The following is a 13,161-nucleotide window of genomic DNA, read 5'->3' as shown; positions in this document are numbered from 1 at the left end:
TCGCTACTTCAAGAAATTGGCAATGTCTTTTTGGGGTAGTGACATCCTCTCTTTGGTTTTTTCGAAATAAGCTGATTTTTGAAGAAAACTCCACCACAATGGCCTCGGCTATAGCTCAAATTAGAGTAAGGTTTGATGAGTTCAACCGTTCATCAAGATCTAAAGTGCACCTGAATGCTCCTTATGCCAATCATGATCGATTAATAAGCTGGAAGCCTCCTAGTGAGGATGCTGTTAAATTGAATGTAGATTACTCCTATATGGCTATGATAGTTATCAAATTCGAACCGGACCGACCGGTTCAACCGAAAAACTGGTGAACCAAATTCTTAACCGATCCAGGTTAAGTATCTAACTGTTTTCGCTATTGGCCCGTAAAGAACCGGTCTGATCCGAGTTGAACCGGTCAAACCCGAATTGAACCAATCAAGTTAACCCGACCGGATCAATGTATCCAAGCCTCCACGGTGCGCCAGCGATGTGCGGGATCATAGTAGGAGATAGCCTTTTTGAATTAGTCATCCAAAAAGCAAGCTAAGGTTCGAACTTGAGGCCTTCCCCAAGTTAAAACGCAAGTAATCTACTAGGCTAGTGTTTCTTTTGTTAAATATTATGGTAATAATTATATATATACTAAAAAGAAATACCTTTATTTACCAAACACTTATGATCCTTAAAAAACTAATAATATCATATTAAAACAATTATATTGTAAAACATTATTTTTATTCTTCAATAATAATTTATTTGTTTTTATAATTTAATTTTAATATATTAATATTATAAAATATTTTACACAATTATTCTATTATATTCCTTATTTTAAATAACTATTTATGCAATTAATATATAAGATAATTATTTTTATTGATGTAACGTTATTAATATACTTGTGAAGATATATATTTTAAATTTTAACTTTGATTTTAATTTATTTTTATAATTTTATTATTTTATTTAATTATGACCGGGTCAATCGGGTAAATGAGTGACCCACCGGTTGAACCAGTAATCCGGTGACTCAGTCATATGACCGGGTTAATTACCGGTTTGGTTCTAATAACTATGATGGCTATAATCAATAATGCTGCTTGTGGTGGGATCCTTAGGAACTATCTTGGATGGTTCATCAAAGACTTCTCTTGCAACCCTGAGAGCTGCTCCATCATGCATGCGGAACTATGGGGGATTGTCCATGGTCTTCGGATTGCTACTTCTCTAAATCTTTCTTGTGTAGTTTTGGAATCGGACTCGGCTTCAGTGTTAAAGTTCATCACCCAAAGCTGTCCAGCTACTCATTCTTGTTCCTCCCTTATTGAGAAAATCAAGCTCCAAGCAAGCTGCATCCCTCATGTCTACTGGAATAATGTGCCTTACGAAGTGAACTCTGCTACGGATCAACTAGCAAAGAAAGGACAACATTTACCGCTTGGTCTCCATACTTTTGATTCAATCCCTTGTGAGATTTCTCACATTCTAGCTTCCGATATAGCTTCTGTTCCTTTAGTTAGAGACATTTAATTTTTTGTCTTTGTTTTTGAGGTCTTTGACCCCATTATCACAAGAAAAAAAAGGGAAGTATCAAAAAACTTTTCTTACTTCTTTAATTCCAATTCATTTTATTGCATAAAATTTGTTATCAAAGGGAAAATGGTTGAGTTTGAGAAAAAAATAATAATAATTTGATGATGATTAATATTATAATCTTGGATTGAAATCCCAAAAATCTTTGTGATATGTATATTTTGTATTTAAAAAATGTTTAAAATAGGCTCAACGGCAACATCCAACTCATTCACTTCTCAAACCCATAACACTCCTACCAAACAGTTACTTTTCTTTTTTTTATTGCAACCCATATAATTAATCCCTAAGTTAAGAAAGAAAAAGAACTTTCATAAGCAAAAAAGGGTGTTCAAATTAGGGTTCAAGCAAATCTTGACAACGATCAAGAAAGAGAGAAACAAATCAAGACTTGAAGCCAAAAAGCAAAATCAAATCTAATTTGATTTAGAGGCAAATTAGAGAAGTCAAGTTTTCATCTTTATACTTTCATTCTAATTTGTTGAAACTACATTCCTCCTACATGCACCGTTCGAATAATATTAAAAAAAAGTTGTGTATCTCTATTGTGAATCAAATGTCACAATTAAAATTTGGAACCAAAAAATGGATCAATGATTTAGATTGTTGAAGTAATTAGATAAAAATTTAAGTCAATTGTAATTATTGCTGTTGTCCAATCTCTTTTATGCACTTTAGTTCTAAATTTTGCAAAAGAAGAATAACTCAAAGGTGTTCAACTAAAATGTTATTTTTTTGGTGTCCTATTAAAAATATTATTTAAGATTGACAAAGAAAATGTATATATATTTAGAATTAGAATACATAATTTTAAGTAGAAGAAAAAAATATTTATAATGACAAAAATTATTTATAAGAGTGTAACTTTAATATAGAAATGTTAATTATAATTTATTATTTTTTATTATTATTTAATTATCACTTTTATTTTTTTAGTTTAATTTTTTAATTTAATAATATATTTTATTTTATATTTTTAAACATTAATAATTAATTTAATAACAAAAAATAATAAATTGGGAAGATTTTCCAGCATTCTCCGTTTTGATATTTTGATTATTTTCAATGGAATGGTCATCTAACTTTTATTTGAATCCGACTCGCGACATATCCCCGGCGAGGGAGTAGCGACCACCGCGAAGCCGAAAATCAGTAAAGTGGGAAACAGCCAACAAACGCTCCAAAAGAGCGCCGCATTCTGCCAGTCCCCAAGCCACGCTCTCTCTGCTAATGGAGAACATGCAGTACGCGGAGGAGCTGGTTCGGGAGTTCCTCGTCTTCCGAGGCTTCACCAACACTCTCCAATCCTACGACTCTGAGCTCCGAACCGATCTTGGAAAGGGCTTCCACGTCGATAAGATCCTCGACCTCATCTTCTCCCTCTACGTTCCCAAATTCCAAGCCGATAGGCTCGTTGCCCTCCTCTCCTTCTTTAAGCACTACCTCTCCTCTTCTTCCGAAACCGCACTCGTTTCTACGCTCTCCAAAATCCAAACTTCTCTTCTCCGCTTCTACGTCGTTCACGCCTTGCAAGCCAATCGCAGGGACAGAGTCATCGACTTCTTCGCTGTCCATGGCAGTGACCTCTTGCAACGCTCACAGGATTGGACTCGCTGGTTCGGTGCGTTTTGCTGTCGACGTTGTTTTTCTCTAATCAGTTGTGAGTGTAATTGTGATTTTGAATTGCAATGATGCAGCGATTCCTTATGTTAAGAATCCGAACCAGGATCCTGAATTTCGGGTTTATTTCTCCAAGGAGTGGTATGAGGCCTTGCATCTTTCTGTCAGAAACTTCTTTAGCGAGATATTCAATGGAACTCATATCCTTCACAATTACTCCTCTAAGTATTATAAATAACTCTTATTTTTATGTTTTCGATGTAATTTTTAATGTAGTTAATAGTTATCCTTAATAAAAATCACGGCTACCTGCACTGCTGAAGATCAGTTCAGAGATGAATGCCACCAACGTACTCAAAAGAGATATCCTAAATCTGAATATTAAATTGGCAGAGCTTCAGGCTTTGCTTGATGAGAAAGAGGCGAAGTTATCTCACTATAGGAGGTAAGCATGTTCAATTCTCTCGAGACTCTAATGAGATATAAATATTTGGTTTTTCTAATTAGTTGTGATTGAAGTATGGAAGGAAGCATTAGTTCATTGAGCAATTTGCGGGAGGAAAGTTCTCAGATGTCAAGAGGTTTTCCAGAGGTTTCCCCAACTGCTGTTCCACGAGCAGTTCAAACAGAAATTAACCAAGATTCAGTTGTGAATGGAGCTGCAAATATTCAGTCTGAGTATGTCATTTCCAAGTCAGGTGATAATTCAACTGGGGCATTGAATGATCGTGTTGGAAATGGTGGATCAGGCGATACCATGCAAACAGTTCATGAAAGTCCAAGTATAGGTATATGCTCTTCAAGACTGCTTCCATATTGTTAAGTGATGTTGATTATTCACTTGATCTAAGCTCTTTAATTTAGTTGATTACTAATTTCTACTGATACACTTTTTTTGAATTAACATGATACTGAGACTAAAATAGCAATTATCAGCTAAGAAACTAGCCAAACAGAAAAGAGAAGAAATAAAAAAGCACTTGGTTTTAGGCTAAGATAGCAATTATTAAATGATTGAGTAACCGTTGATTGTTTATTTCAAATTAAAAATAATAAAGAATAAAAAAAATTAACAGTTACTTCTGTGGCAGAAATTAGTGGAGAAGTTTGTGGTGAAGAAGATTTTCCTGATGTCAAAGTAGAGCACCAGGTAAATTTGCGAATAATTCTCTATTTATGTCTTCTCCCCTCCCCTTTCCTGCTCCTCCTCTTTTATCCATTTCGCAAATGCAATTTCAATTCCATTATCATTGTAAATATTTAATTGCTGTGGTGTTTTTAGGAGACGTTCTTGGGGCATACTAGTCCAATCAGCCGATGTTGCTTCTCTGCTTCCGGGAACAATATCGCTAGTGCTTCTCTAGATGGAACTGTTAGGTAAGCTTGACTGGTAATGAAGACAAACATATCAAGATTATTACTTGGAAAAATGGAGCAGTCTTAATGTAATTTTCAGTTTTGATTGTATCCATTTGCCATTGTGTATTTTGAACAGTAGCATCACCAATATCAAATATAGCAAAAAGAAACAATGCCATGATATGACCCACCCGCAATAGATTTTTGTTTCCAAATAGCACTTTATTATGTTTTCCTTCACCAATATTTTTCCTTAACCATATCTGCTACTCAATATTTATGATAACTCTCTCAATCAACTTGGCCTTTGTTTGTTTCACATGTTTTAATAAAGAATATGGACATATGATTCATCAACTCCAGTGTCTAGAAATGCAACCATATATTGTGGCACGGAAATTTTGTCTCTTGACTGGGAATGTAAATCTGACCGCTTGGTATGTGAATTGACTTCTCATTGTGATGGAAATTATTCTATTGTATTGATCATATGAGATTTCAAATCAAAATAATTAAGTTGTTTCTCTTGAAAAAAGCTGTTAATAGGTACATCAGATGGGTGTATAAAGGCATGGAATGTAGATGCAAAGAGAGTTGTTTGTGATCTCAATACAACTCAAGCATTTCCAAGGTATTTACTGAAAATAAAATTTTATGGTCTCTGTGCATTGCTTTTACGCTCTCTCTGACACATATGTGGTTTTGCAGTGTCTTGGACATAAAGTGCAGTCCCGTGGAACCTATTTTTGTATCTGCAGCAGCATCTGGAGGGTATTTATCAAATTTTATATCATTTTTTTGTTGATACATTGATTTTTTTGTTTGGTCATTTGATTTTCTGTTTTAACAGTATTTTACTCCAATTTAGTTTCGATATGTACATTTACTTTCTGATTTTTGGACATAAGGATGAAAGTATAGTTATATACCATTGGGTGAGCTATCCTGCCTTTCATCATATTTTCAATGCCCATCTTTTATGTAGTTTATTTTTTCTTATTATTACAATGTTGCATACTTTTTAGCATGGGAGTTTGAGTATCATATTGTCTGTGTAGTGCTGGTTCCAATTATTTTGACAACCTGGGTTTTGCTTCTCTCACTGTGTGGAACATGAAGACGTGGAAACCCATGGTATGTGCTTCTCTGTGTAGAATATTTGTGTAAATTTTTGGCAATGATTAATTTTGGATCTCATAAAGACAGTCCTTCCTCTTGGAGAAGATCCACCAGCTATTACTTCTCTATGCTTTAATCACAATGGAAAGATTTTAGCTGCTTCTGCTGTTGATGGAATGATCCACATGTTTGGTATCCTTTATTTAGTCATCTGGCTACTTTGCAGCGTTGATGTATTTTTGTGCTTTGTATATGAAATGAAATATTTTTGTATTCGTTGCATCTAGAAAGTTATTATATTTATCCTTGATAGAGTTGCCAATACAGTAAAGTTCATTTGTCTGGTAAAAAAAATGCTGCCAATATTTGTCCTTTTTTAAAAGGTGAGAGTTATACTTTATGTATTAACTGGGGTCCCATGGGTGCCACTTCATCCTTAATTAGCCAAAGACATGTCTGCTGGCCTACAAATTACTGGCTGGCCTGCACATGATTCTTCTATCAGTTCTATTCTTTTTGGACCGGATGAGACTAGCATTTTTAGCCTGGGCTCTGACAGGAAGGCAAGTACTATAATGTAACATTTTGCCATGTATGCAGCTTCTGACATGGATTTTACATTCGTACTAATTGGTGCTTTGTTTTCAGATTTTTGAGTGGAGTTTGCAAAATCAAGGTCAAATTCTATGGTCAAGAGACTGCAGTAGGTATGTTTCTTTTTTGACACCTGATGCTTGGCTGCAGGTGTGAAATCCCACTGTCAAGTGCACTTGGTTGCTCTTTATAGCTTATGAAATCAAATATACAGTTTATCAGAGTTATCGTTAGTATTTTTTTATTTGAGGCAATTTCAAGTGTTGTTCTTGAAGGAATTTGTAAGAACTATTACCCATTACCTAAAGCTGACTTTATGCCTTTATGGAGTAAATTTTCTAAATAGTATCAATGTAAAAACATTTTGCCTAGGTTAATAGTATGAAATTATCTGTAGCTCAATCCAAATTTTGAGGGGTGTGTTGTGGCACTGCTGTAGTTTTGTTACTTCCTTTTTCTATTTTGGATATTTTAGTTCATTTATGCCATGCCATGCCATGTGAGGGATTTTCTTGTATCTCCATTGCTTCTGTCTTCGCATATGGATATGTTCAAAGAATTGATTTGCAGCATCTTATGTTTTTATTTAACAGGTTCTCTTACCCTCTGAAAGGTCCACAATATTGCAGACATGAGATGGCATTAGATGCAAGTGGGAGAAGACTCTTGGTAACGTCTAGTTCAGTTAGAGCCCCCATATACCAGGTTTATGTTTCCTGAATTCTTCTCATACTCTGATTAGAGATTCAGTTTGAAGGGACTACTATTTACTTGTGGCCTCATATTTCTGATTATCTTAGTTATCTAACATGTTAGGATGTGTTTGGCAAACGCGTCTCTTGAAAGTTTCACTTTTATGTTTGGCAACTTTTATCCTTCTGAGCACAGAAGTGATTCTGCCTTTAAACGCACCGTTCAGGAGAAGCTAAAATTTGTGGAAAATTTATTTCTTTTTTACTAATACTATCCTTCATTTTCTTCTATAAAAAAAGATACTAGTAACTATTACCTTCACAGTAGTTCTTTGTAATTCTTTCTACTTCTTCATGGTTCTTAGTTTTAATTTTTTTCCATCAAAATGGTTCAAATTTATTTCAATCACTAGCAAAGTGAATATTTTAATTTTTTTAATTATTTTTAGTACTCACTTTCGTATTTTAATTTTTATATTTTTTTATTGTATTTTGTATTTATAGGATAAATATTTTTATATTATTTATGTAGTGTTCTAATTTCTCATGTTATGTTTTATATGAATGTTTTTTTATCATTTACTATACTATTTTTTATATGTATATTTTTTATGAAATCTTTTTTTATTTTTGTTTGGCTTTGTTCATATGATTTTTTATTTATTTTATTGTATTTCTTTTATTCATATGACAAATATTGTTGTTTTTTTTATAGTGTTCTGATTTTTAAGATATTTTTATTATTTTTTGTTCATATAAATTCTTTTTTTATCCTTTACTGCATTGTATTTATGTTGTGTATGAAATTTTTATTTTTTTATTTGATTTTATTCCTATGAATTTTATTTACCTTTTATTGTATTTTTTTGTTCATATGATATATATTGTTGGTTTTATGAAATTTTTATTATTTCTTATCTGTATCATTTTTTTTATTCTTTAATGTACTCTATTTTTGTTTTGTATTAATTTTTTTATTTTTTATTCTAACTTTGTAAAATTTGTAATTGTAATTGTTATATACTACATTTATTATCAAAATTTTATAATATACATTATGATCCTATAAAAAAATAAATAAATAAAAAACTAATTATAAATAACAATAGAGTCATAGATAATGAAAAATAGTTGATACAACCTAAGAAAATGATTATAGTCCAAAATAATACTAAATTAAAGAGTACTGACAGTACTAAAAGAATTATAGAATATTTTCTTTTTGTTTGATATTATAAAATTTATAGTACTCTTTTTCATATTTTTATTTTTTATTGTAATTATTTTATTTATATGATAAATATTTTTATATTATTTTTATTAGCGTTTTGATTTTGCATGTATATAAAAAAATTATTTAAATTGATGTCTCTTTTGGTAATTTTTCATCTAAAAGTGATTTTGAATAGTATAATCCAAACAACATTTATTTTACTATAATCAATTTTGATATAAAGATTGCCAAACATAAATTACATTAACACAAACTTACTTTCATTAAAATCAATTTTGCAAAATTAATTTTACCCTAACGCCCGGTTGCAAACTGTAATCTAAACACACGCTTAATGTCTCATCCTCTCATGTCAGGTTCAAGGTCATTTAAATGGTTGGAGAACACTTCCTCATGGTGCTCCTATTACTGCTGTGGATTGGCATCCTACCTCGCCCATTTTCCTGACTGGATCAGCTGATAACTCTGTCCGAGTGACATCTTTATCATAGCGTCACACGTTGTAAGTCGATTTTTTTCATCTTTCTCTGGACAACATTTAAGTTGGAATTATTGGATTTTTATGTTGTAATCTGTCTGTTATTTTATATTTTTCCATTTAACGAATTAAAGATGATTTGTTGGCATTTGTATGCAATTTACTTTTGTGTATATTTATACTCTTGTTTTTTTTCTCCATCCTTTTTACTTTTTACCATGTGTATGTATTATATTTTAACTTTTAAGTATTAGAATCTTCAGTTTAATTTCATATCTTTTTATTTTATTTTATTTTATTTAGTAAACTGAGCTTTATATTAGTGTGTCTACTGTTTAGGATTTTTATCTTTAACCTAATGCAAGAGATATAAATACCTCCTAAACTATTGTAGCCATCTTACAGAGATGTTAGAGGATTGAAAACTCTTTTTAGTTTCGTAATAAAGAAAACTCTTTTTAGTTTCGTAATAAAATCATGATGTGGACAAAAGAGGTTGGGTGAACCCTTCTTGCTTCTTTGACAAAGGAATTGAAAGAGGTTTGGTGTTATTGATGATGCTGGTTGTAATTGCTTGAGCGATGGTGGTTGATTGTTGATTACATGGACTGATTTGGCTAAGGAAAGTGAAAAAGAAGAGAGCTAAAGAAAACTGAAAGAAGCGCAATTTGCAATATGTAATGTGTATTGTTTGTTGTGTATATTTAAGGTACTAGTATTTATATTGCAAGCTAAGTAAGGAAATTGCTAGTATTTATGGAGTTTGAATGAACTTAGTTTTATAGAATCGATTTTGGGTAAAAGTAAATTTGTGTCAACATGATTTTGTTAGGTAATTGTTTTGGCCCGGTCCAATAAATATCGGAGGTTCACCAGTCGGACCCACAACCCGACTGTATGATGAGACGCCCATCACATGACACGATCTCCTGTGCGACGATCTAGACAACTGGCAGAAGTTTCTAAGGGGATGGGCCTAAGTGAGAGGGTCCATCCGATGAATGGGGATAAAGAATCCTTTGATACGTCACTATAACCCCAATCTTGCCGCCTTATCGTACGAACGTTTACTTTGACATCGGAGTGTCCTTGCAAGTGGCCCACCGACGACTACTGGCAACATACCTCACCTCAATTCTCGCGCTCGGGTTTCGATCCTCACCTCCACCGATCCAACGAACTACCGAACAATGGCGCCGTTTATGGGGACCTAGCGCGAGTTGATGATAGAGGCTTTTTGCCCAGTGGACGAGCTAGAAGAAAGGGGGCGGGGGACTGCCAGAGGCGTCGCCTCATGAGTAGGATGAGCACGGGAACCTCTCGGAGTCGCCGACCACCCTTTTTGACAATTGCTGCTCCCACGAGCAATTCATCTTGAAACAGTGGATGGCGGCCCAACTGTTCGGGTTAAGTTGCGAAAGTGCAACCTCACATCTGTTCAAAAGGACAATGATAAAGGGGGAGAAGGGAAGCCGAACACCTAAGGTGGTGAACATGTGTTTATACACCCACATCTAGTCCAGGACATGAGGAGCGTCAAGATTAAGTTGGCAAATGCATTCCCGGGGGCCTGGCACTAGGAGCTCGTAATTTGCCTCCTTGGCGCCACCGCCACACAATGCTCCTGAATTGCAGAGCTATTGTAATTCCTCTGCGGTTACCCTGGAAGATGTGCTCGTGACGTCGGTAGTGCACCACACGTAGCGATTCACAGGAGGTCGTTGCGCCATACCTACAGTGGGGGCACCATTTAAGTTCGTGAGGTTGGAAGCAACTTCTAAGCCAAAACTAAGTTGTTTTATGATAAGCAATTGTTATTCTATACTACACCGTTCTAGCCTAAACCATGAAAAAGACACCTATGGCACCTCCCTAAAAGCTATCTAGCAAGCACCAATTCGATCTAAAAAGCAACAACAAAAAGGAAACTAAGACAACAATGGCGGAGAGTAAGCAAAATGGCACAGATAAATGGTCACTTACCAACAATTGCGACGTAGAAAGGTGCTGGAAGTTGGAAATTGCATGACTCTCGTGACAGTAGCAAGAAATCAACAAGCAATGAGGGTAATAGCAGTTGCAGAAGGGAGGAAAAATGGGTGAGTACTGGTAAGCAATTATGAAAAAAGAAGAGAGAAGGAAAATGATAATAGGAAACGAGGGTGGAAAACATAACTAAAGAAGAACCACGAAAGGCCAGGGATAGAATAAACCTTTCCATGTGCTTTCAAATCACATTTAAACGCATTTAATGCCCTGGGCACGATAATCGAACTGATGTCCTTGAATAGTGGTTGGTGGCAACCCCCACACGCGAGGAAAGCACTAGAGGCCTGAGCTCTTACCGACAAAGCCATGTTAGGCAAAAACCACCTCTCAGGAGGACACGGGTAGTTGAATGTGTCAGTCACGAGCCTCACGACTTGACGCATTGGAGACACTGTTCTGGCCTAACCCAATAAGTATCGGAAGTCCATCAAGCGGACCCACAATTCGGTCGTACGACGATATGGCCATCACGTGACACAACCTCCTGTGGGAGGATCTAGATAGCTGGCAGAAGCTTCTATGGGGCTGGGTCCAAATGATAGAGCCCACTCGACGAATAGGGATAAAGGAGAGGGATCTACTCCATCCGCCGACCCACCGACAACTACTGACAACACACCTCACCTCACCTCAATTCTCGCGTTCGGGTTTTGATTCTCGCCTCCATTGATCCAACAAACTACCAAACAATAACTATATACAAAATTGATTTTGATAGAATGAATATTGTTTGGATAATGTTAGTTAAAATCACTTTTAAATAGATAATTATTAAAAAGGACATGACTTTGAATTATATAGTATTATCTTTTTAAATATGTTTAAATTTTTTGATATTTTTTCTAGTATATTTTTTATATAGTATTTTTTCTAATATTCTTAATACTCTTTTCTAGTATTCTATAATTTTTCACTATTATTTTTTATGGTTAATTTTTTGTTTAATTTGTTCTACTTAATAAAAACAACAATTCATATTATAAAAAATAACAATAATGGACATAATATATAAGGACATCAATTATAAAACGGGTAAAGGACAAATAGGTCCCCGCACTTTTAAATCGTGGACTTTTAACTCCCTCAGGATTGGAAAATACAAAACAACCATTGACTAATCAAAACGCCGTACAAATGAGTCCTCCCGTTCAATTTGGTCCCCAACACATAACGGATTCTGTTTACCTGGCACTTATGTGGCATGGAAATGTGCACGTCTCTTCAGGATGGTGTGAACGGGACTGACGTGGTCACGTGGAGAAAGTAATGGGACATTGTAGTCCTTGGGCACTCGGACGACATCGTTTTTGTTGTGTGCCCTATGTCTTCAAATGGAATCCTGTCGCCATAGCCGTTGTGATTTCTGTGAAAGGTTGGGGGGAGGGTGGTACTGCGTAGTGTTAAATGGCCAGCGATGGAGCTTCATCCACCGCAAGACGCGTTCCACTACCGTCGACCGTGAAATGCGTTGAAGCTGCAGAGGAGAAAGACGACATTGCTCCGACGTGTAAATGTGGAGTGTACATCATATTGTACAAATCGAGGACGACGACGAACCCCAATAGATTGTTCTTTGGATGTCCATTTTTTAAGGTAAGTTGGTGGTTTTATTTGATTGATTTTGATTATACGGGCGTGAGAAGAACTTATTTTGATTATAAGTTGGTGATTTTTTGTTTTGCCATGATGAATATGCAGCTGAAAAATTCCAGTCACTGCAAGTTCTTCTTATGGCTGGATGACCATGTTTCAACAGTAAGAGTTCTGGACAAGTTTATGACTGAGAACGAGGTTGATGATCTAAAAGTGTATCTTGGGAAGAAGGTAGTGGAACAGAGACTCACTGATTTGGAGAAGAAGCTGTTGCATCTAGAGAGGAAGAAAAATGTTAATTTGTATTTGCTTATTGTTGTTGTGGTTAGTGTAATTTTGGGTTCTATTGTTGCCAAACTTGGCTGAAAAGTGAAAAAGCAGTTTAAATTATGCTTTTGGAACACAAGTGTTATATTAAATTATCCTTTGATGAATGATGATATGCTGTTGCTGTAACATCTTGTAGTTGGGTGGATATATGTAATATCATGTTGATGAGATTAGAATGAAAAAGACATTAAATAGTATGGATCATTTAACATTGAACCAAAGTATAAGTTCGAAGGATTATAATCCTAACAAAACATGATATGCAGTCTCATAACAGCTCACAACCTTAGCATTATAGTTTTGCCGAAAAGATACTACAACGCATAACAAATGAAAACAAGTTTGATCCAAATTTTACATCAGATTCATGAAATATCAACATCATTTTTTGGAATTGTTGACTCTTGGGGTGGGGATGAAGTGAAACATCCTTTTAGTTCCACTGCTTACTGCAGCCAGAGTCTCATCAGATGGTCCTTCAACTACTTCCACACTTGGTTGTTGTAATT

At 34.9% G+C, this 13,161-nt stretch overlaps 2 protein-coding genes across 5 annotated transcripts; both read left to right on the top strand.

The window, feature by feature from the left end:
* The first annotated feature begins 2,645 nt into the window (after window positions 1-2,645).
* On the top strand, window positions 2,646-9,531 carry LOC107466809 (uncharacterized). Of its 4 annotated transcripts, none has more exons than XM_052253957.1 (16): window positions 2,646-3,205; window positions 3,282-3,404; window positions 3,508-3,649; window positions 3,724-3,992; window positions 4,296-4,354; window positions 4,487-4,581; window positions 4,898-5,000; window positions 5,100-5,194; window positions 5,272-5,334; window positions 5,622-5,697; window positions 5,766-5,874; window positions 6,133-6,245; window positions 6,331-6,389; window positions 6,870-6,981; window positions 8,559-8,704; window positions 9,513-9,531. In XM_052253957.1, the coding sequence occupies exons 1-15, from the start codon at window positions 2,815-2,817 to the stop codon at window positions 8,691-8,693; spliced, it is 1,944 nt and encodes a 647-aa protein (XP_052109917.1). In that variant the 5' UTR covers window positions 2,646-2,814; the 3' UTR covers window positions 8,694-8,704; window positions 9,513-9,531. The 4 variants fall into 4 exon arrangements, with proteins under 4 accessions (XP_052109917.1, XP_052109916.1, XP_020986771.1 ...); XM_052253956.1 differs by lacking the exon at window positions 9,513-9,531 and adding an exon at window positions 9,086-9,455; XM_021131112.2 differs by lacking the exon at window positions 9,513-9,531 and adding an exon at window positions 9,075-9,455.
* Window positions 9,532-11,731: 2,200 nt separating this feature from the next.
* LOC127741473 (uncharacterized) lies at window positions 11,732-12,814 on the top strand. Its single transcript, XM_052253958.1, has 2 exons — window positions 11,732-12,322; window positions 12,428-12,814. The coding sequence occupies exons 1-2, from the start codon at window positions 12,134-12,136 to the stop codon at window positions 12,686-12,688; spliced, it is 450 nt and encodes a 149-aa protein (XP_052109918.1). The 5' UTR covers window positions 11,732-12,133; the 3' UTR covers window positions 12,689-12,814.
* The last annotated feature ends 347 nt before the right edge of the window (window positions 12,815-13,161 follow it).

The sequence above is a fragment of the Arachis duranensis genome, chromosome 9 (assembly GCF_000817695.3).
Source record: "Arachis duranensis cultivar V14167 chromosome 9, aradu.V14167.gnm2.J7QH, whole genome shotgun sequence".
NCBI classification, from domain to species: Eukaryota; Viridiplantae; Streptophyta; class Magnoliopsida; order Fabales; family Fabaceae; genus Arachis; species Arachis duranensis.
This window is presented reverse-complemented; position numbering and strand designations above follow the sequence as displayed.

What these genes read in the sequence shown, in the direction of transcription:
- LOC107466809 (XM_052253957.1), top strand. Translation starts at nt 2,815, where the DNA reads ATGGAGAACATGCAGTACGCGGAGGAGCTGGTTCGGGAGTTCCTCGTC. An exon ending in ATGTCAAAGTAGAGCACCAG is followed by an intron (nt 4,355 to 4,486) that starts GTAAATTTGCGA and finishes TGGTGTTTTTAG; the next exon opens with GAGACGTTCTTGGGGCATAC. An exon ending in TGAAGACGTGGAAACCCATG is followed by an intron (nt 5,698 to 5,765) that starts GTATGTGCTTCT and finishes GATCTCATAAAG; the next exon opens with ACAGTCCTTCCTCTTGGAGA.
- LOC127741473 (XM_052253958.1), top strand. Translation starts at nt 12,134, where the DNA reads ATGGCCAGCGATGGAGCTTCATCCACCGCAAGACGCGTTCCACTACCG. An exon ending in TTGGATGTCCATTTTTTAAG is followed by an intron (nt 12,323 to 12,427) that starts GTAAGTTGGTGG and finishes ATGAATATGCAG; the next exon opens with CTGAAAAATTCCAGTCACTG.